This window comes from Dendrobium catenatum, unplaced genomic scaffold, assembly GCF_001605985.2.
Source record: "Dendrobium catenatum unplaced genomic scaffold, ASM160598v2 fragScaff_scaffold_1449, whole genome shotgun sequence".
Classification (NCBI taxonomy): domain Eukaryota; kingdom Viridiplantae; phylum Streptophyta; class Magnoliopsida; order Asparagales; family Orchidaceae; genus Dendrobium; species Dendrobium catenatum.
In genome coordinates this window covers 1,182,728-1,205,955 of record NW_021319911.1, presented here as the reverse complement: position 1 = coordinate 1,205,955, position 23,228 = coordinate 1,182,728, and the positions used below count along the sequence as shown (strand labels likewise).

The following is a 23,228-nucleotide window of genomic DNA, read 5'->3' as shown; positions in this document are numbered from 1 at the left end:
CATCAAACCTCTTAATAAATGTATGGCTTCCATAGTCGACCTACCTGGCATGAATCCAAATTGATTTTGAGAAAGACTTTGCTAGAAATTATTAAAATTGATCTTTATTATTATATTTAAATGAGAATTTGACTCTTAAAATCTTGATGTTATTGTTGTTGTTGTACATATAATATTAAAATTTTATATTTATTTAGAAAAATAAAATAAAAATTTTAAATTGTATTAACGCTTTATTTGGAATAGGTTTTAAACTATTTTTTTATAAGAAAAATAGTTAGTAAAAAAATAATGTTCTTGGAAGATAGTTTTTTCACAATTATTTTAAATTTTTATCTTAAAAAAATTGTATTTTAAAAATATTTTAAAAATTGCGATTGAAAGTGGCTTTAAAAAGCAAAAAAAAAAAAAAAAAAAAATGTACTTCCGATTTTCATGGTCACATGACTTCAAACCACTATCAGTTGACTACGGTCTTTGAACGACCATCGTCTGACTACGATTCTCATCTTTTGGCTATGATCATTCCAATATCTCTTACCAGCCGATTGTGATTCTCCGACCATCATCGTCTGATGATGATCTTTCGACCTCCATCAATCTCCCAATTACTGCCCTCCAACCACAGTTTCCAACAATCATCCCACGATGATGGTTTTCGAACCATCTTGGTCTGACTACAATCCTTCGAACTACTGGTGGACCACTATGATTTCTTCAAATTAACTATCGTTGCCTAACTATACAACTTTGGCCATTGTCCTCTGACTATGATCAACGAACCTACAACCTTTTGATCATTATTGCGTGTCTACTCTTTTGCCTACTAATTTCATCATCTACCACCATTAGTAATGCCAACACACGTCATCATTTATAAGGTTAATGCACACCGTCAATATCAACTCTAGCTCTCAACTTTAGCACTTGGATGTATGTTGGATTCCTGCCAAAGTGCTCTTCCAACTTTAACCAAGTAATATGCTTTTTAAAGCTCATCCATGTTTTCCCAAGTAAGGCCATCATTTATAACCAATGATAAATGATAGTGGAAAAAAACTAATACATATATATATCTATATATAAAGAGTGGAATAATTTTAATTGGTTCGAGCTGTGTGATATATATATATTTTTGGCTTCTCACATAAAAACTCTAATGCCACATATAATTATTGTACTCCTCTCTTATTTTGTGAGTGCACTGGATCTTCGTAGAAAAACTAGGATGTTAAACTTATATATCTCTACCGCTGAGAAAATACGGCATTTATAACTAATAATTTAGGATAGCGAAATAATTGTAAATGGGTCAAACCCCGCGGTTTTATTTTTTTATTTTTTGGATTTTATCTTTTTTTGGGCCTTCTACATAAAAACTCTGAAGAATTATAATTCTTGCAATTCTCTCTTATCTTTATCTTTTATGTGTAATCGACCTTCATAAATACGTTCATAATTTAGTTTAGTTCCCTCTACATCTACTCTTTCTAAGAATTAGAGTTATGAAAAGGGTACAAATAAATGTAGAGAGGCTCAAAAAAACTGCTAAATAATAAAATTTACTACACTCATGTGAATATCAGCGCCAGCTCTTCCATATGAACAGCGAATGCAAATGAACTCTCCAAGCTACAAATGGTAAATTTATTACTAACAGAATGCGAGAAGGCAAATACAATCAATCTGATTCTATAAGCACATATAATGGCTTTCCATTTAGCTCTTTAAATACAATAAACTCTTCAGGTGAATTATAGAAAGAGATGCGTCTGAAAAATCTAAGAATGATTTTAATGCTTCCATCTACCAAATTCAATAACTACTTCAGTATCAACAACTAAATGGTTTAAAAGGTAAAAAACAAGCTGAAGTACTGTGTAAGGTATTGATCAGATCTATACATGATTCCTTAAGGCGTCTTATATAAAGGCACGAGGCACATCCCTTCGGCTGACAACTTGTCTTGCATTTCCACAGAAGCTAGCAAGACATACAGATATTCATCTTCCTTTCTACTTCCGCATTCCTGCACACTGAGAGTGGTTAGTTCAAGAACAGCAAGCTGGGCTTCGAGAAACTTTATATATTTATATGCAGACTGGAACATATCCGCAGTGCTCAACTTTATGCCGCCGGGGATATGCCGGGCAAGCTCCTGCGTCTTCCCGCTGATCCGCATTCGCCGCTTCCTTGCTGCCACACTCTGAGCTGACAAACTGAGAGGAGGAGCACTGCAGCGGCCAGGAGCCATTGTAGGATATACATTTGGCTCAAAAAGCTGTGGTGGCGGCTGCTGCTCCAAAAGCGGTGGCGGTTGCTGTTGAATGTAGTCGGCCATGAAGTCGTTTTGAAAGAGAGCTTCAATGGAATGGAGAGAAGGATCGTCGTCGTTGAGGAAGCCAATGAGAGCTTCTGCTACTTCCGAATTCACTTCGAAGTGATCCATCGATCCCTCCTAATTCAAACAAAAGAAATAATTAGCTTAAAGAATTTAACAAACTGTTACGGTATTGAGATCGCTGCTATCGAAATATATATATTTTTTATTTTGGAAAGCACGAACAGCAATAAGAGAGCTCTATTTCTTGGCTTTTACTTGTCCAAAAACAAAACAGAGACCAATAAAATAATGCTTTATTACCCTAAACTGGACAATCTAAAGAGAAAATCATAAGGAAATGGCGACGATCTTAAGACGAAAAGGTACCTGCAGGAGGCCAAATGCTGAAGACAGTAAAGCTCCCAACAGGAATTTCCAACCTGAATACCTGGAGGCACGCGAGAAGGAGATATAGCTCGACCGTTAGAGAAGAACCACTGCCGGTTACACTAACGGCCAGTTAGTTACGTTATACCGACCATTTGCCGCCCGTTTTGGAGTACATTTATGACCGTTTGATCATTAAGATCAGACGGAGATCAATCCATGGCTTCGAATAAAGCAAAAAATTGTATCAAATCTGAACATTTTTTCAGATTTGTTAATTTGTTTCGTTTCTTGATTTCTCTATTTTGAGCAATTTTCATATTTATTTTTTCTCTTTTTTCTCGTATTTTTATATATCTTTTTCACAATAATCAGATACATTTGTACATTTCTTTTAAAAATTTTGATCGAAAAATCAATCATTTTTATTTTGGATATATATTTTTGAAATTTTGTTATGATAAAATTATAATATTGCTGACTTCATTAAATTTTGTGATTGGATTAATTATAGAAAAAATAAATAAATTTTCAATACTTGTACCATTTATCTTTGTTTCATAATTTTATGGAGAGTATGGAGAGTGAAAGTCAAATACTAGCGTAAAATATGCTAAGAAAAAAGGAAAGAATCAAAATCCTCACTCTTTATTTGTAGGGTTTAGAGGGTTACATAAAAGACTGCACACGTTAAAAATAAAATTATATTATAAATCATATCCTCCTTGTAGATTGTACATGACACGTGGCATAAACTAGTAGGTACTTTTGTGGCTTTATATCTTTAATATAGCTCTTAGTTCTAGTGCGTAATGAGTTATACAAACCAAGTATGTATTGTTAGTCCCCTAGACACGATAATGAATCCTTAGATGCTACGCTTCGCCCCCTAGGCACTTGGGGGCAAGTTGTTTGACATGATGTAAATCAAGAGCTAAGAATTGTATGTTCACTACTTGTGGTTAGGGGTGTCAATTTCGGGTCACAGGTCTGGTCGGGTCGAATCCGAAATTGATCCATCACTATTTGGGTCAACCCGAACCCGACCTATTTTTGCAAACGGGTCGATTTTCAGAACTCGGACCCAACCCGCTTCGGGTCCAGGTCAACCCGACACGACCCGAATGGATCAATCTTTGCTTTTCGGATAAAAAACGGATCAATTTCGGGTCGAACGATCGCTTGGGATGACTTTGGTCATGTTCCTGGCTTGCACATGTCTTAGGTATATGATGTGATGGTCTTTTGAGAATTATCCTATTAGAACTTGCTAATTATCTATGAAATGTCAGCATGAATGTGTTTGAGCATGCATTAATTGTTGTAGATTTGGGTCTAATTTAGTGCAAAATCAAGATTATTGGAGGATACATTCTTAAAAACAAATTAACATTAATTTCAAGAATTATATAACATATAAGTACATCTAGCTAGTTTAGCTATGATAATTTAAATTTAAAGTATAGGATTAAGCACACATAATATGAAATGAATAGTCATTAACAAATAATTTAACTTTACTATCAAATCATTTGTTGAGATTGTTAATGAGAGATATTGCATACATTTATAAGGAGATCAACAAGAAATTTACAAGAAAACAAATGAGCCTAAAAGAGAGATAAAACAATGGAAAACAATAGAATTTTATGCTACATCTGCAACCCATACAAATCTGTGAGCAGGAAATCTACAAATAGTTTTCGGCTTCGTTTGGACAGTTTTTTTCTGCTTCTTAAAGCAGCTTATTAGAATAAAAATTAGGAAGTTGCTTTAAGAAGCAATAATAAAGCCGTCTCAAATAAATCTTAGAGTAGCCAACAGCAGCTTCTTTCCTTGGTCACAGAGCTTGACCACATATTTTCTTGAAGCTGTAAGGCCTAAATTCTCCCAAACGGCAAGGAGAAATTCACAGCAACAGAAGGCCTCAGATTCTTCTTGTTCTTATATTCTCCCAAGTGGCGACTCATGAGCATATTCTTCAACAAACCAGAGCCCAGAATCATGGAAACGTCTAATCTTCTTTTCAAATCCTGTAATATAGTTATTGTGGATGATCACATGTTTCCCTTTTGTTTCCTTGACCCAGGTTCCATTTTTGAAGTACAGGCCTCCTGATGGGAAAGCAACCTGAGGAAGCAAATACATATCTACCTGCAGAGATTAACCAAAGTTTATAGAGATGTTTGTGGTCCAGAACACTAAGGTCCTGGAGATGCCAAGGCTCTGAAACTAAGGCTTCATTTGGGACGACTTTCTTATTGCTTTTTAAAGCAGCTTTTAAGTTAAAAAATTAAAATTTTTGTACTAGAAAGCTGCTTTAAGAAGCAGCAAAAAAGTCATCCCAAACGAAGCCTAAGTTAACTAAAGCATCAAATATGCAGTAATTGATCTTGTTTATATGTACAAAAACAACTTAGACATTGCAAAACAAGAGGTTCGAAGGCCTTGGATTTCTATCCAAAATTCGTTTAGGATGGAAAAGAATATACAAAACAATACCAATCAAAATTTTATGTGGAATAACAAGGACATACTGAGTTCAAATTTTGCAAAATTTCACATTGATGTAGTTAGGATGCAAAATATTCCCAAGAATATGATATCCCCTGATCAAAGCATTGATGTAGTAAATTTTTTAATGCTTAAGTAATAGTAAATTAATTAATTATTATCCCAACAGAGATTTGCTTATATTAAAATATATTAGAGTTTTTAAAATTTTTTGTCAAGAGTCTTAACCATTTATGAAAATTATGAACAATCACATCTATTCATGATTTCTGGACCAATTCCTTAAACTAACACAGTCCGCAGAAATATATACTATGTTGTATATACAGCTGCAGATTATTCAACAAAAGTCACATCCAACACACAAAAAATTGAGTTCTAAGTTTATAGATTCTACTCTTAATAAAGACCAAAATAATCTAAAAATCCTGAATGAAACAAACTGCTTCAAAACTTTTCCTCTGTCCTTAAATAAAAAAATTACTCTCAAAAGTCAAAGTTATCATTCAAAGATAGAGCAGCCAACTCATTAGAAAACACCTTATTGGCTGCTGTTGCTGAGCAACATTACTCAGAACTTCCATTTCTTCAATAAATTTGGCATTTAGGGCATCAGGTGATTCCACCAAATGAAGTACCTCAATTTGGTCCATCTCCAGAAGCATTCTCATCACTTTGGCGTCATAGTCTTTGATGAGGACATCAATCAGAGGTTCAAGCATGTTTATCGCCGTAGGCAGCGCAGATCGACGGCCACGATTCAGAGTTTATATTTCTAGATATTTATGCATTTTTCTTTTATTTCTTGGAGTTTCCTATTGTACCCTTAGTATGAGTATTGTCTTATTGTAGTCCAAAGGGCATTTGAGTACTTTTATTTCTTTATGTTGGAAGACCTATATATAGTGGTCTCATGCTATGTAAAAGACTAATGAATATTTGAATGAAAATTGTTTTGTTTCTACTTCTTCTTCTTGCATGAGAGCTTGAGAAGGGAGAGAGCTCAAGGGGAGCAAATCGCAAGGCCCACCAGTCGTTGGAAGAGTCTGCGGCTCGTGGTTAAGTTATTCTATCTTCTCGTTCGCATCTCACTCCAGCAGATTTCATCCTAGATCTACTTGGTTCTTGGTGTGAAACACTTGGAAATCCAAGTGTTTCCTATCACATTCTCATAACTTTGGCGTCATAGTCTCGCTCCAATTCCAGCCCTCATGTAAGCAATAGAAAAAAAAAATCCAAATCTCACCTCTAACAGAGAAACATTTACTCCAACAAGGAGAAGAAGGCAAAGGATAAATTAAAGGCAAATAATAACAGGAAAACCACTCATCTTGCTTCCAGCAATATATATATAGAGAGAGAGAGAAATATTTTAGTGGAAAGGTGAAAAGATTAGCTTCCTTGCTGGAATTTTTATGCCACGTTTTCGTGAACAAAATTTTGTTTGGTACCTCATTTAGAAAATTGAGAAGATAAAACAGTTGATGCCAAGAAGGAAACTTAACTTATTTATTGGATTACAGCCTTTGTGGAACTCCAATACTTTGTCATTTTGATATAGATTAGTATTTCTGTCCTAACTTACATGCAGATAATTAATATCAATGCTTATTGCATTTGGCCAAGGTTCATACATTTTGATTGCAATTTGAATATTTCAATAGTAGAATAAAAATTTCTAATAAAAAGAAAATATTGGCGAGGGCTTTTACATTCGGTAAAAGAAGAATTATATAGCTTACCTCCATGACAAATGGAATTAAAATGTTAGATGCATAAAATTTCTGTTACTTTTAGCTAAGCAGTAAGATTCACAAAAAATAAAATAAAATAGCAGTGAGGTAAAAAAGGAGAAGTAGAAAAAATGTAGGGTACGACAACCACCTGAAGCAATGGCAGATAGTTGAAGGAGCTGACGATCGGAAGAACTTAAGTTTAACCACTTGAAATAGGAAGAATAAGCAGCCTGGAGGTGGATCTGGGGTGGTGAGGGTTGGTAGGTATGTCGGATTCAAGTAGGAGGATAGGCCGACGGTCGCAGACGTGGGCTGGGACTGTTTTCCTGAACTGATTGGGAGTAGGCTGCTTTGTGGATGCCGTGGTCGGGCAGGAGTTCAACCCTAGCTTGCAGAGTACAGGCGACTCGAGAGTACTCCGGATGGAGCGATATTAGAAGAAATGAAGGTAATTTCTCGTGCAACTTGCTGCTTGTTGTATTGTTTAAACCACATCATAAACTTATGGTGAATGCTTATCAAAGAGGCTAATTTTGAAGCTAGCATTAGCTATCAAATGGCTTCACCATCAAGTGTATCTTATGGCTCACAACCCATAGGCTTAGCCATTGAGAATACTCAGGTTTGGCCACTTGTCCAAGCTTCATGGGTTCAATGGCATGATTTAGGCCTGATAATGTAGCATGAATGAAACTTTTCACATTGTTATCACATACGACTTTCTAGTTTGATCATCTGAATAAACTAGATGTAACAATGGTTTTTGTGTTCTTGGATCAGACCAAACGGTATCACTCTCGTCAAGTTGATGCAAGTGATGGATTGATAGATGCTTGGAGAGCAATGTAATAAATTATTTCTTAAGCTAAATTTTGATGGTGTTACCTCATATATATATATATATATAACTTGAAGGTTTATCTTGAAATTTAAGAAAGCATTTCCAAGACGAGGATCCTCCTCTTCCTAATACCCAAGCGAATTATCGAGGAGGAAGCCCCAAGTTTAGCTTATAACTAAGAGGACATGTTTAACAATAGGATCTCCTTCTGTTAGGATTGATAATAATTATATCCATTATAAGGAAGAATAATGATTGAGAGCTTGATTTTGATGGTGAACACCTTCGGCTATGCTTTGTAATAATTATGCCCAATATAAGGGTAAGAATTTAAGTGTTTTGTTTGATTTCGTATAGAGAGCATAAATGAATAATTTCATTAAAAACTTTAATTATGATATATAATAATTGCACCTATCATCGAGAGATTGGATTCTTCCTTTCTTGCTTTATTTATGAGGTACATTAGTGCTAATTTCACAAATTTCTCTAGTCATAATTTTTTGATAATCAAATCTATCATCACAAAGAAGAAAATTTCAAATTATGCAAATAGTGTTGCAACACCACATGTTTTTATATTTTGCAAATAGTGCAACAGGCGCGCTACTCTATCCTATGGGCTATAACGCACACAATTTGTATGAAACAAATATAGTGTCATATACTCCATATATTATGCACAATAATGCACATAACACACATAAATAATTACATCTGGTTATGCTAATAGCATAATAGGTTTGCAACACTATCTTATGGGTATAGCACACGCTATTTGGTATCCATTGATAATTATGCCAAACACTCTATCGGCATCTTTTGCTCAATCTTATATATCAAGAGTCAAAATCCTTAAAGATAAGCTAGATTTAACATGGGATATAAAAATATATTATTAATATTATTTCATATCTAGATGGCTATAGCATAAAATTTTATGTTATATATATATAAAGCAATGGTAATAGTAGAAGGGGGTGATGCCTGCCACACCGACAAGCACCAAGAAAGGTTGCACTTGATTAGGGTGACAAGAGAGAACACATGATAAAAGTGCTAGACGAGGTGAACGTTGTTGGAGGTGCCAAGAGTAGTGACAGTATCGAGGCAACCACAAGGTGGTTCCAATGAGGAATCAAGAGAGGTGGTGTTTTCCAAAGAAGTGTCTTAAGATGTAGATCCCATCAAAGGCATTAGGAGAGGTGGAGCCTTTTAAGGGCAACAGGATTAGTGATGCCTACTAAGGGAACTAGGAAAGGTAGAGCATCATAAAGGTATCAGAAGATGCAAAGCCTAACAGGGATGCCAGGAAAAGAGAGGCCTAACAAGATTGGGAGTACTAGGAGATGTGGGACCTTATAAGAACACCATGAGAGATTTTTTTAAATGGTCTTTTGAGGCGCCAAAATGTGACACAATGGGCCAAGGGATATCATGCCTGACAGTGGCACCATATAACTCTTTTTTTTTTCTAAATGAGATGCGTACAAAATATAACAACATTATTTTCCAATTTAAATTTAATTTGAAACCAAAAACTAAGTGCTTACTACAAATTTTCTATCAAACATGCCATGTATATCATTTCCATCAATTATGATTACATTCAACCTTTTATGATGCCTACTCTTGTCATCCCCAACAAGTTAACATAGATATATCACATGCATTATTAAAAAACTTGCAAAAGATAAATGTGGTCAGTTAAGTTGGGATGCATTTATTGTCTAAATGTCTAAATGAAAAACTTTTTGACTAACTGAAACATTGAAGAGATGACAACAGCTTAGATACCTGGCCAGCTGTTTTGTTCAAAGCCCAGTTAAAAGCAGGTTGGTCATTTGATCTGCTCTTTTTAGACCATGGCTGAAGTTGAAGTTCTTCGATCCATTTCATCAGCACAGCTTTTGCCCCATCTGTTGGACGGAGGAAGATCATGCAGCTACAAATATATGTTCTTCCTTTCTTCCCAGGTTGTGGCAAGTTATGCGGGTGATTAAAAGGCTTCACCTTTTAGTTCCAGAAATAAAAAGAAATCAGCACTATACCTCACAAGAAAACAAACTGCTTCCAACATGATAAAGATTAAGAAAAAAAATGAAGAAATGAAGAACTTACAACGGCCATGTCATCGGTGAAGTAAACATCATGACGACCTTCCAAATAAGGAAAAGGATCAGCCAGCCAAACCATATCCACATCATTATACATCACATTGTAACCTAGCTCCAAAATATCCAGCAAATGCCTTGGCCTCCGAGATGTAAAATTGAAGAAACCCTAATTAAAAGTGCATCAACAATAAGCAAAACGCAGAAGAAAGAATTTCAAGAATCGATTTTGGTTGAATCCACACCTGGGATCCAAATTTATGAGCGCTCTGGGTATCAGGAACGGGAGGGATAAGCACGGCGTGACCAGGCCATTTCTGATTGACAGTGTATAATGTAGCATAATCCTCGGCGATGACAAGGACTTCATCCTGATGCTTCTGTCTGGCGATGCTGATGAGCCAGTTTTGAAGAAAGGGTAGATAGGGTTGGCTCACCGCGCAAACGATGATGGTTCCGTTCTTTCCGCCCACGAACGCCGCGGCTTGAGTTAGGGTGTACTCTCGCCAATGGGAGAGGGCGGAAGAGGAAGAGGAGGAGAAGAGGAAGGGTGTAATTGGGCGGATCCAGGGCATGAAAACGCAGAGGAGGAGAATAAGGGAGAGGAGAAGGAGGAGGAAAAGGAGGCCCGAGCGGCCGAAGAGGGAGGACGTGCGATGATGGAAGACATAGTTGAAGGAGGAAGAGCGAGGGGAAAGGGGGAAGGCGTCGACAAGAGGCTTTTGCTGTTGCTGTCTTTGATGGAGAAATGTAGTCATGGATAGACAGATCTGTCAAGGGGTTTTCAAGTTGGGGAAGTAGAAGATCTCGAAGTGGGTCGAAGAAGGGATCGATCGCCGTAAAGATGAACGGAAAGCTTGGATTTTTACGATCTTCGGAAGAAAAGGGGAAAGGGAAAAGATGAAAGGGAAAGTGCTTCGCAATATAATTATTACTCAAATTATTAGATAATATAATTAATTATTAAATAGATATTATTCATTTCTTAAATAAATACAAATAAATTATTATGAATTCACTATAAATTAAATTAAAATTTTTATTAAATCTAAAAATTATGAATGTTAATTGTAAATGTTGAAAAGGTTATGAATGTTAAAATGTTGATAATTATATCAATTATGCAATAATTATGTATTTTAAATTGGTTGTGATAAAGATGGAGAATCTAACATATAATTTTTTATTAGGAAGATGGTAATTTAAAATTTTTAGTTAATTATAACTAATTTAAATAAATATAAATAATTTTTTTTATATGATTAAAAAAATAAAGATTGCATAAATTTCTTAAGCAAATGAGTGATAAAAGAAATATAATGTTATCAATTCAAATATTTCATTACTATGGGATGGGAATAAAAATAAGAATACAAATAACATGACCCTTAGAGCTTAACATCTACTACGGGCGGTATTCGTTTGAGGGCGAGAGAGGAACGAAAGGGAAAACGAAAGCGATGCTCAAGGTCACGAGTCACGAGAGAGGAGCAAAAGGGACAACGAACCATTGATGCTTTTCAGGTGTCCAGAAAAAGATTTTAGTGGCTTTTCTGGATTAATAAAACTTTAAAAGAAAGAATTACAAAAATTAGAGTAGGTTTCCTCATTGACGAACTTGTTGCTCTATTAAGCCAGTAAAACAATTAGTTTTAAGCCCCTTTAGACTTTCAGTTTTAGCTTTAGCCAAATCCTCTAGAGGAGATCTCTCGTCCACAATGAAAAGTCATTCCTTCCTCTCTCTTTCAATATATTACCCCATTAGTCCTCTCTCTCTACAGCTAAAGCATTGCATGGTTAAATTTTTTTTTTTTTTCGGGGGGCACATGCTCCCCTTGCCCCCCTAACTCTGACTATGGATGTGTGCAAAAAACATGAGTTGTGAACAACATGAGGGATATCTCATAAAAATTTTGAACTATTTTGAATTTTTAGAATTTTATATTATTTCTAATTGTATTATGATGAAAATTTAAATTATTAATGACATATAGCTTAAAAAATCATGAGAAAACTTAAAGAAGTTATGAATAATATTAAAAGCTTTCTATATATAGAAATGTGATCTCATTTATTTTTCATTTTAATTTGCTAAATTTTTTGTATTATTATATGGTCTTATTTTTATTTTCTTATTAAATCAACTCCAAATTTGATGAAATTTGTCAAAGATGCTAGAAATGATCTTATCACAATCTCCTATAAATTTAGAGTCAACTAATGGTATTTTTTATTTATTATGATATATTTTATTTATTGATATAAATACTTATATTTATTATATGTAGGGGTGCAACTGAGTCAAGTCGGCTCGCGAGCTCACTCGAGCTCGACTTGGTAATAGTCTCGACGAGTCAACCTTATTTAGCTCATGAGTCAAGCTCAAACAAAATTTTGAGCTCGACAGTTTATCGAGCTTGAGCTTGAATAACTCACTGCTCGACTCACGAACTCGTCAAGCAGCTCGAGGATGAAATCGCCAGTAGGGAAATGAAATAGCGCACTGGAAAATGATGGATGCTGGCGATGGATTGACACTAGCGATGGATGGAAGCTAGCAACGCGAGAAGCTTGTGATGACACGGACATTATAACTATGGATGTACTGAGCTCGAAATGCTGCTAATGCAGCTTGATGAGGTTTTTTTTCCTCTGTTGAGTCAAGCTCGAGCTTGATATTTGACAGTCATGCTCAACTTGAACACCCTATGACTGAAGCTCAAGTCGACTCGTTTGCACCCCTAATCCTATGACATATATAATCATTAACATAAAAAATTTTAAGTCAGGTATGTATTTGATAACCAGGTTGACAGAGTAAATAGACTTTGTAAAAAACCTGGCATTTGTCTCTAATAGACACAATATTATCACCTTTTTTGTCTCTAATATACAAAAAAGTCTTAAGAACACATCCATAGCATCTTTTCTTGAGCATTAAATTAGTTTTGAGAGATAGGCTATTACTTTTTTTCCTAGAAACTAATATAACTTTATGATTACTTTGATATTTCTATGAGCTTCAATAATATTACGAAGAGTGAACAGTCTTATCTAATATCTACATTGCTAGAATTTTCTTTTTTTATATATAAATATCATTTATCATTTTAATATGTGATAAATAATTTTAAAATTAATAATATATTTTACATAAGTATTTAATTAGTAAGATATTATAAGTCATTAAAAATTACAATAAATTTAAAAAAGTTCAAAAATTATTAAAGAATATTCAATAAAATTTTTACAGTATGCAATATATTTTATAATGATTTTAGAAAAAAAATATATAAATAAATTTTAATTATAATCACCATCCTTGAGATCCTGATTATTCTAAATCAATTTATATGATACATTTTTAAAACACATAGAAAGAATATATATATATAATGCATGAAACCATAAAAAAAATCTCAATCAATAATCATCACACTCATTGCATGTATCCTCAAATGTACTCATGAGCACAATGCAACTTATTTAATCTGATTTTGAGCATAAAAAGAAATAGCGGTGACCAAGAGTGACACAACTCATCGTCACGATCTGTTGCGTGATGAACAAACAACTAGTTAGACTCAATCAAGCTGCTTTCTTTTCACTCCAACGGATGAATGAATGGTTGGTTTTTGTTCAAATGTTTGTTTTGATGAGCAGCCTAATCCAAAATTGATTGTAACCTTATTTGTAATTGATGCTGCAGAATTAACATGTTCATCAGCCAACACTCTCCAGCTATTAATGAGACTTTGAGCAAGTTTTTGAATCCTGCTGGACTTATGCTTTCGCATAGCACGCACTGTTCTTTCAATTTTAGTTGTCTTTAACACATCAAAAGATAATTGCATTTGTCGTAGAGTCCTCAGCGATTCATACAAGATAGAATCTGATTCAGACTCATGTAATTGATTGCTAGACAAGATCACCTCCTTTATCCTCATCACCTCTCCAACTATTTGATCATCCTCCTCGGGGTTGTCGGAGTTGGAGCTTTTCTTCGCCTCCTTGAGAGATTCAGCATCGCCATTATTGTGAGAAAGATGACAGGTGTAAAGCTTCTCCACAATCATATCCCTTCGATCCTTAAATTCATTGGGGAAATCTTCAGCAGCCACGAGAATTGCTTTGTTGATCACCTCGAATATGTCTGATCTCGTGCAGCTAAAAATTTTCCTCCAGTAATCTAGTGACCTTTTTGCCTCCGCCATTTCCATCAAAGAAAAAAAAAATCACAGCTTTAAGTAGAATATTCTTCTCACTCTTTCACTAATCAAAGTGGTAGAGATATATAGGGAACATAACAATAATAAAATTTTTTATTTTCCAATATCGGTTAAATACTTTCTTGTTCTAATTTGATCCATAATGTATGGAGAAATGAGCGAACTAACATAAACAGATGGCATCTTTGCCATGTTTTTTTAAGAAATTGTTGAATGGGCTTTCCTTAAAGAAAGCATGAAACTCTCTTCATAGCTTGCCAAATGTACGGTTGTTGTAAATAAAATACATGATAGATTATTTAGGCTGATTATATATTACTTTAATGATAATATATATTAAAAAAGGATTAAAGTTATATGTCTTATTTTTATACTTTGAATAATTTTAAGCCTAAATGAAGAAAATCATAAAAGAGATCATAAATTATTTTAGATATTTCAAAGTTAGTTAACTTTTGGTCATTTAATATCCTAAATTTAAATTACTTTAGATATCCAATCACTATTAGTAAACACAGGGGCTCCTAAAATTCGTGCCCCGGCTTGATTTCAAGGGAGTTTTAACGAATTAAGTTCTGGAATAAATTTTTCAGAAAGCAGAATGGATTTGAAATAAGACACTACCCAGAGATTGCACCCTCATTTTGTGAGGATTTTAGATATGTTTTTTGGTTTCCTGTAGCGCAAAGCCTATAGTTAATTACCCCTATCAATAACAAGAGAGAAATTTCAATTAAGGCTATTCTTCAATTAGATATGTGTATATGACATATAGTAGCAACATGAGTTTGAGAATTTTAAATTTAAAGATCAAAATTTTCACCATCTTGTACTTAAAGCGGATGGTGGGGGAAGTAATGATGGACTCCATCAAGATCTCATGATTCCGTCGTCTCGGGCCATCGTGGTCCCTAATCTACTTAATTAGATATCACTGCAGTGGAATTTCTGGTAGAGATACAATATGAGGTACCAATTTTAACAAGTACATAATGATTTTCTTCATTTTTATTGTCATTTTAAAAAAAAATCTGCTCCTAAGGTCAACAAGAACGCACAATTAAATTGACTCGATCGATGGCTCTTGAGGCCAACAATAGTCTTGAATAATGGAAGACTAACCTAAGGATTAAAAAGCACATGTAAAGGTCTATTATCAATTAGAAAAGTGCAAATAAAAGATTATCTCCATTTTATCTACTAAAAAAAAAAGTGGCAGGCATGAGAGTCGAGATTATAATACAACAAAAATAAGACATTCATACATAGGCAAATTTGGCATATAAATAAATCAGTTCTTCAGTCACATTATCATATAAAATAATGATAAAGAATAACTACAGGAAAATCGTCAAAAACCGGCGGCTTAGATGGTTAAACCGGCGGTTTTCAAAACTAATGGCGGCTTTTCGGCGGTCCTCAAGCCGCCGGTAAAAATGGCGTAGGAAACAATTAACAGCGGTTTATTTCCGGCGGCTAACACTGCCGGTGATTACCAGATTTTGTACCGGCGGTGTTCCGATTGTTGAGCCACCTGTTATTTTACCGAAGGCTAACCGGCGGTCACTTCACCGACGTCATGCAGGCGGTTACAGCGGCCGTCGTGCGTTCGATCAACCGCCGGCTAGCGTCGGTTTACCGCCGGAAAATTGCCGGCGGTTACCCGGCGGTCATGGTTTCTCATGTGACTCCATTGGTATATCATGTGGATCTATAATTTTTATCATTCGTTGCTTCTTTGCATTTTCTATTCTTTGATATCCTTCATGAAGGTTCCATTTTGCAATCTCCAGTTTGATCGACGCATCTGAAGCTTCCTTCAACTGCTCTCTCTTCACTCCAGCAGATAAATGCCCACTTGGTTTTTGTTTCAAAGCTTGTTTTGACGAGTAGACAAGTTCAAAATCTGGTTTGTTAAGCTTGCTAATATAATAATATGTAATATTATTTTCAGAAGTTGCAGCAATAGGCTTAGCCCATTCATCAACCACCGCTTTCTAACTTTTAATGAGAGTCCTAACAAGTTTTTGAATCTGCATACAGTTGTGTTTTTGTAAAGCATTCACAGTTCTTCCAATTTTAGTTGCCTTCAGAGTTTCAACAGACAATTGCATCAATTGCAGACTTCTCAGCGATTCATACAAGAGTGGATCAGACTCATACAAGTGATTATTGGAAAGAATCTCCTTTATCTTCATCACCTCTCCAACTATCTGATCATTCTCTCCGGGCTTGTCACAGCTTTTGGAGCCATATTTCTCCTCCTTGGGATGTTCAACATCACCATTATTGAGAGAAAGATGGCAGTTTTTGATCTTCTCGACGACCAGATCCTTTCTTTCATTAAATTCCTTTGGGTAATCCACCATCGCTACAAGAATCGTTTTGTACATCAACTAAAAAATATCTGATTTTGCACAGCCGAAAAATTTTCTCCAATAATCCAGTGAAGCTTTTGTCTTCGCCATTACTATTGCCACAAACAAAGATCTCTACTTTCCTAAGAAATTTCAGTTTTGTATGTAAAAATATGTCTCAATCTTTCAATGATTAGAAATAGGAGAAACATTAGGCAATAGAATAATCCAATAAAAGATTTGATCACTTCAATATCACATAAATACCATATCATTCTAATTTGATCCATAATATTAGGAATAATAAATGTTTTCCTTAAAAGATGCCAAAAACTCTTTTCATAATTATATTTATGAAATAATTAAATTTAATAATTATGCTAAATTTATACAATTTTTATGCCAAATATGTTAAAAATTGATTAAAATTTATATGCATCATAATTATATGACATTGAATAATTTTGAAAAAATAATATATAAAAAGATTGTATTTATTTGAAAATTTACCAGAATTTAGTAAGGAATATAATTTGACAAAGAATAGCATAATAAGAGAAAGGGCACCAAAACTATTAGAAGACATTTAGAGTGTAATTATAATAAATGTTATGAAATAATGAAACATCTTGGGAGGTTTCAAATAAATAAAATATTTATCATATTTTTAATAATTTCTAAAACTAATTTTTAGTCAAAAAAAATCTTGAACTAAAAATTTTTGTACTAGAAAGCTGCTTTATAAAGCAATAAGTAAGCCATGCATCCGTCAAACAGCTTTCTTACTGTTTTGTAAAGCTGATTTTAGTATAAAATTCTCTTGAAAGCATGAAAAAATAATGATCTAAACCTTCATCTACCATATTCTAACATATTCATAGCCTATTTGACATTAATAAAATCATGTTAGATTAATGTTTCTTAGCTATTAATACAATTTTTGTTAAACAATATATTTATGTACTAAAAAATTGTTTTAGAAAGCATTAACAAAACTGTCCCAACCGAAGTTAAATTCGTAAAGTTATATCTACTATAATTGTTCTTCGAATTTATTGTGTTATTGAGAATATTGAATAAACTATATTGAACATTTTTTGAATAATTCAAATATTATTTTATTTGAACTAATTTCATTCTTGTTCAAAAACAAGTTGAATGAGAATTATTAATGTTTGATTAGTGTTTGTACATTGTTCAATGCATGTACATAATTTTTATTACATATGGCCTCAACATTGATCAAATTGAACCTTATTTAGATGTTATTCGAATCAATTTTGATGTAATTAATAAATTTAATGAAATGATTTAATTTTCAAGACATGTAAGTGATAAAATTAATAAATATCATGTTAACATTTTAATTTAAGATTACTAATTTTAAAATTAATAATATATTTTACATAATTGTTTAATTAGTAATATGTTATGTTACAAAAAAATTATGAAAAAATATTGAATAAAGTTTTTATATCATGACACATATTTTAGAGATATTTTAGATGAAATATAAATTTTTAATCAATTTATATGATGACACATATTTTAGACCAAAATTTTCTAAAATTTTGGCAACTTAGAGCGTGAGAAATTATGATGAAATCATTTTTTGTGATGGCTATTATCCACTAGTGTTTCCGACAGAAGTTCCACCAGCGATCCTACAAAAATTCACCCACGATAAGAAGTTTATGATGGAAATTTTTACATCAGAAGAGACAATTTTAAAACCGTCAAAAACATCCATTTTTCGCAATTTACTAAGATTTCCAATGAATTTTTTCGTTGGAAATTTATGAATTTCCTATAATGAGACCCCTAATGATTGGGGTATATTAGTAGAATATTCTATTAATGTTGGCAAAAATTTTGATTTTTTATTTTTGATGGCTGAACTCAACTATTGGATTCATATCTAGAAATGGTTTATTTCATCAAAAGTGGATAATGTTGATAATTAGTCTCTATAGTGGATTCATTAATGAGAATTCAATATTGACTCATAGACAACTCAATTTAAATGATGTCCAGAAGTTATAAAATAATTCCTCTTAAGTTGCGAACAACGTGAGGGATATCTCATAAAAATTTTGAATTATTATGATTTTTTAGAATTTTATATTATTTTAAATTGTATTATGATGAAAATTTAAATTATTAATGCAATATAGCTTAAAAAATTATGAGAAAATTTAAAGAAGTTATGAATAATGTTAAAGCTTTGTATAAATATGTGATCCCATTTATTTTTTATTTTAATTTGCTAAATTTTTTATATTATTATATGGTCTTATTTTTATTTTCTTATTAAATCAACTCTAAATTTGTCAAATTTGTCAAAGATGTTGGAAATGATCTAACCACAATCTCCAATAAACTTAGAGTCAACTAGTAGTATTTTTTATTTATTATGATTTATTTTATTTATTGATATAAATACTTATATTTATTCTATGTAGGGGTGCAACTGAGCCAAGCTTGCTCATGAGCTCACTTGAGCTCGACTTGGTAATAGGCTCGACGAGTCGAGCTTATTGAGCTCACGAGTCAAGGTCGAACATGATTTTGAGCTCGACATCATATCAAGTTTGAGCTCGAATAACCAACAGCTCGACTCACGAACTCGTCAAGCAACTCGAAGATGAAATCGCCAGTGGAGAAATGAAATAATAGTGTGCGGGAAAATGATGGACGCTGGCAACGAATTGACATTTACGATGGATGGAAGCTAGCAACACGGGAAGCTGGCGATGACACAAACATTATCACTATGGACGGACTGAGCTTGAAATGCTACTCAAGCAGCTCGACAAGTTTTTTTTTCCTCAGTTTAGTCGAGCTCGAGCTCGGTATTTGACAGTCGTGCTCGACTTAAACACCCTGTCTCGAGCTCGACTTGACTCGTTTGCACCCCTAATCCTATATATGATATATATAATCATTAACATAAGAAATTATAAGTCATGTTTGTATTTCATAACCAGGTTGACAGACTAAATAGACATAGTGAAAAACCTGGCATTTGTCTCTAGTAGACGAACTTTTATTACGTCCGGTGTAAGGACGTAGAGGAACATCCGGTTGGAGGCAAAATCCAGCCCAAAAACTCGGTATTTGCTTGGTACAACTAGGCATTATTTGATATTAACGAGGAATACCGCTCTTTGAAGACCAATACCGAGTTATACCGAGCTGTACCGAGAAATACCGAGTTGTACCGAGTTTTTCTAGGAAAATCTCGGTACAAATTTTGTATAACTCGGTATTTCTCGGTTTAGCTCAGTATAACTCTGTATTGGGTCTTCAAATGATGGTATTCCTCATTATTGTTTGTTATTGCTCGGTATTTGCTCGGTACAACTCGTTTTTTGGCGGGATTTGGCCTCTCACCGGACGTTCCTCTGCGTTCGGTCGGAGGACGTAATAATTGTTCCTAGTAGACACTATTATCACCATTGTTTAAAGGCAACTCATGTTGCTTGCTACCATCATGTGACAATTAATATCATAAAGAAGTTTCAAATTTATATTTGTCACATGAGGAATATCACTTAGTTTTTAAATTTTATAGAAGAGTTGTGTTCATAAGTATTTTTGACAAAAAAAAAAAAAAAGTCTTAAGAACACATCCATAGCATCTTTTCTTGAGCATTAAATTAGTTTTGAGAGATAGGCTATTACTTTTTTTCCTAGAAACTAATATAACTTTATGATTACTTTGATATTTCTATGAGCTTCAATAATATTACGAAGAGTGAACAGTCTTATCTAATATCTACATTGCTAGAATTTTCTTTTTTTATATATAAATATCATTTATCATTTTAATATGTGATAAATAATTTTAAAATTAATAATATATTTTACATAATTATTTAATTTGTAAGATATTATAAGTCATTAAATTTTTATTTTCTTATTAAATCAACTCTAAATTTGATCAAATTTGTCAAAGATGTTGGAAATGATCTTACCTCAATCTCCTACAAACTTAGAGTCAACTAGTAGTATTTTTTATTTATTATGATATATTTTATTTATTGATAAAAATACTTATATTTATTCTACATAGGGGTGCAACTGAGTTAAGCTGGCTCGTGAGCTCACTTGAGCTCGACTCGGTAATAGGCTCGACTAGTCGACCTTATTGAGCTCATGAGTCGAGGTCGAACATGATTTTGAGCTCGACAGCTTATCGAGTTTGAGCTCGAATAACCAACAGCTCGACTCACGAACTCGTCAAGCTGCTCGAGGATGAAATCGCCAGCGGGGAAATGAAATAATAGTGCATGGGAAAATGATGGACGCTGGCGACCGATTGACATTGATGATGGATGGAAGCTAGCGACACGGGAAGCTGGCGATGACATGGACATCGTCACTATGGACGGACTGAGCTTGAAATACTGCTCAAGTTGCTCGACAAGTTTCTTTTTTCCTCTGTTGAGTCGAGCTCCAGCTCAGCATTTGACAGTCGTGCTCGACTTGAACACCCTCTGTCTCAAGCTCGACTCGACTCGTTTGCACCTCTAATCCTATGACATATTTAACCATTAACATAAGAAATTATAAGTCATGTTTGTATTTCATAACCAGGTTGACAGACTAAATAGACTTGGTGAAAAATCTGGCATTTGTCAATAATAGACACAATATTCTCACTATTGTTTAAAGGCAAATCATGTTGCTTGCTACCATCATGCATGTGGCAATGAATATCACAAAGAAGTTTCAAAATTATAGTTGTGTTCATAAGTATTTTGACAAAAAAAAAAAGTCTTAAGAACACATCCATAGCATCTTATCTTGAGCATTAAGTTAGTTTCGAGAGATAGGCTATTATTTTCTTCCCTAGAAACTAATATAACTTGATGGCAACTTTGATATTTCTATGAGCTTCAATAATATTAGGAAGAGTGAATAGTCTTATATAATAACTACGTACATTGCTATAATTTTTTGAGACACAGAATGCAAAAATGGTTCTTCAATAGATATAATAAAACATCTAATAAAAAAATTATTTTAGTTAAAAGTTGACCAAACATTTGAGAAACTCTTAATATAGCTCAAAATACTATCGTTTATCACATTAGTCAATTTGAACTGTATGCCTTTGATAGTGACCTTAACAATGATATTAATTTATAGAAGTCTAATGAAATATATATTAAAATGATTTTAGAAAAAATATATATATTAAAAGTCGAATGTTATTGTAATTTATAATCAATTTTGATAAACATATATAATAAGTTTAATGAAATGATTAATTTTTTTAAACATAACTATCTCGAGAGATTGACTAATAAAAAAATTAAATTTTTTTGAACACATCGAATAAAATAAATATCATTTATCATTTTAATATGTGATAAATAATTTTAAAATTAATAATACATTTTACATAATTATTTAATTAGTAAGATATTATATGTAATTAAAAATTAGAATGAATTTGAACAAGTTCAAAAATTATTAAAGAATATTCAATAAAATTTTTATAGTATGAAATATATATTAAAATGATTTTAGAAAAAAAATATAAATTAGTTTTAATTATATTTATCATCCTTGAGATCCTTATTATTCTAAATCAATTTATATGATACATTTTTAAAACACATAGAAAGTAAAATACATAGAGTATGAAAACATTGCATGCATGAAACCATAAAAAAATCTCAATCAATAATCATCACACTCATTGCACGTGTCCCCAAATGTACTGATTAGCACAATGCAACTTATTTAATCTAATTTCGAGCATAACAAGAAATAGCGGTGACCATGAGTGACACAACTCGTCGTCATGCTCTGTTGCATGATGAACAAACAACTAGTAAGACTCAATCAAACTGCTTTCTTTTAACTCCAGCGGATGAATGACTGATTGGTTTTTGTTCAGATGTTTGTTTTGACGAGGAGCCTAATTCAAAATTGGTTGTAGTCTTATTAGTAAATGTTGCTGCAGAATTAACCCATTCATCAACCAAAACTCTCCAGCTTTGAATGAGACATCGAACAAGTTTTCGAATTTTTCTGGAGTTGTGCTTTCGCATAGCAGACACTGTTTGTCCAATTTTAGTTATGTCTAACACATCTACAGATAATTGCATCTGTTGTAGAGCCCTTAGCGATTCATACAAGATAGAATATGATTCAGACTCATGTAATTGATTGTTGGACAAGATCACCTCCTTTATCCTCATCACCTCTCCAACTATTTGATCATTCTCCTCGAGGTTGTCGGTGTTGGAGTTTTTCACTATTTGATCATTCTCCTCGAGGTTGTTAGTGTTGGAGTTTTTCTTCACCTCCTTGAGAGATTCAGCATCGCCATTATTAAGAAAAAGATGGCAGGTGTATAACTTCTCAACAATCATATCCCTTCGGTCCTTAAATTCATTGGGGAAATCTTCAGCAGCCACGAGAATCGCTTTATTGATCAACTCGAATATGTCTGATGTTGCGCTGTTAAAAAGTTTTCTCCAGTAATCCAGTGAACCTTTTGCCTCCGCCATTTCCACCAAAGAACAGCTTTAAGTAGAATATTCTTCTCACTCTTTCACTAATCAAAGTGGTAGAAAAAGAGAACAGAACAATAATAAAAATTTGATTTTTCTAATATCGGTTAAATACTTTCTTGTTCTAATTTGATCCATAATGTATGGAGAAATGAGCGAACTAACATAAACAGATGGCATCTTTGCCAAGTTCTTTT

The 23,228-nt window shown here is 33.4% G+C and overlaps 3 protein-coding genes across 3 annotated transcripts; all 3 read right to left on the bottom strand.

The window, feature by feature from the left end:
* Positions 1-4,299: 4,299 nt before the first annotated feature.
* Positions 4,300-10,821, bottom strand: LOC110115668 (UDP-D-xylose:L-fucose alpha-1,3-D-xylosyltransferase MGP4-like). Its single transcript, XM_020848972.2, has 4 exons — positions 10,161-10,821; positions 9,923-10,084; positions 9,599-9,814; positions 4,300-4,864 (listed from the first exon to the last, which is right to left on the bottom strand). Exons 1-4 carry the CDS (start codon positions 10,671-10,673, stop codon positions 4,655-4,657), a joined length of 1,101 nt encoding a protein of 366 aa, XP_020704631.1. The 5' UTR covers positions 10,674-10,821; the 3' UTR covers positions 4,300-4,654.
* Positions 10,822-13,499: 2,678 nt separating this feature from the next.
* LOC110115664 (probable mediator of RNA polymerase II transcription subunit 26b) lies at positions 13,500-14,129 on the bottom strand. Its single transcript, XM_020848968.1, has one exon. It carries the CDS (start codon positions 14,127-14,129, stop codon positions 13,500-13,502), a length of 630 nt encoding a protein of 209 aa, XP_020704627.1.
* An 8,224-nt stretch (positions 14,130-22,353) lies between these two features.
* On the bottom strand, positions 22,354-23,028 carry LOC110115665 (probable mediator of RNA polymerase II transcription subunit 26b). The gene has a single exon (XM_020848969.1). It carries the CDS (start codon positions 23,026-23,028, stop codon positions 22,354-22,356), a length of 675 nt encoding a protein of 224 aa, XP_020704628.1.
* Between the last annotated feature and the right edge of the window lie 200 nt (positions 23,029-23,228).

Excerpts from the sequence above, each read along its gene's own strand:
- LOC110115668 (XM_020848972.2), bottom strand. The coding sequence starts at position 10,673 with ATGACTACATTTCTCCATCAAAGACAGCAACAGCAAAAGCCTCTTGTC. Across the intron at positions 9,815-9,922 it reads TCACCGATGACATGGCCGTT|GTGAAGCCTTTTAATCACCC; the intron begins GTAAGTTCTTCA and ends TGGAACTAAAAG. Across the intron at positions 4,865-9,598 it reads TGAACAAAACAGCTGGCCAG|GTAGATATGTATTTGCTTCC; the intron begins GTATCTAAGCTG and ends TAATCTCTGCAG.
- LOC110115664 (XM_020848968.1), bottom strand. The coding sequence starts at position 14,129 with ATGGCGGAGGCAAAAAGGTCACTAGATTACTGGAGGAAAATTTTTAGC.
- LOC110115665 (XM_020848969.1), bottom strand. The coding sequence starts at position 23,028 with ATGGCGGAGGCAAAAGGTTCACTGGATTACTGGAGAAAACTTTTTAAC.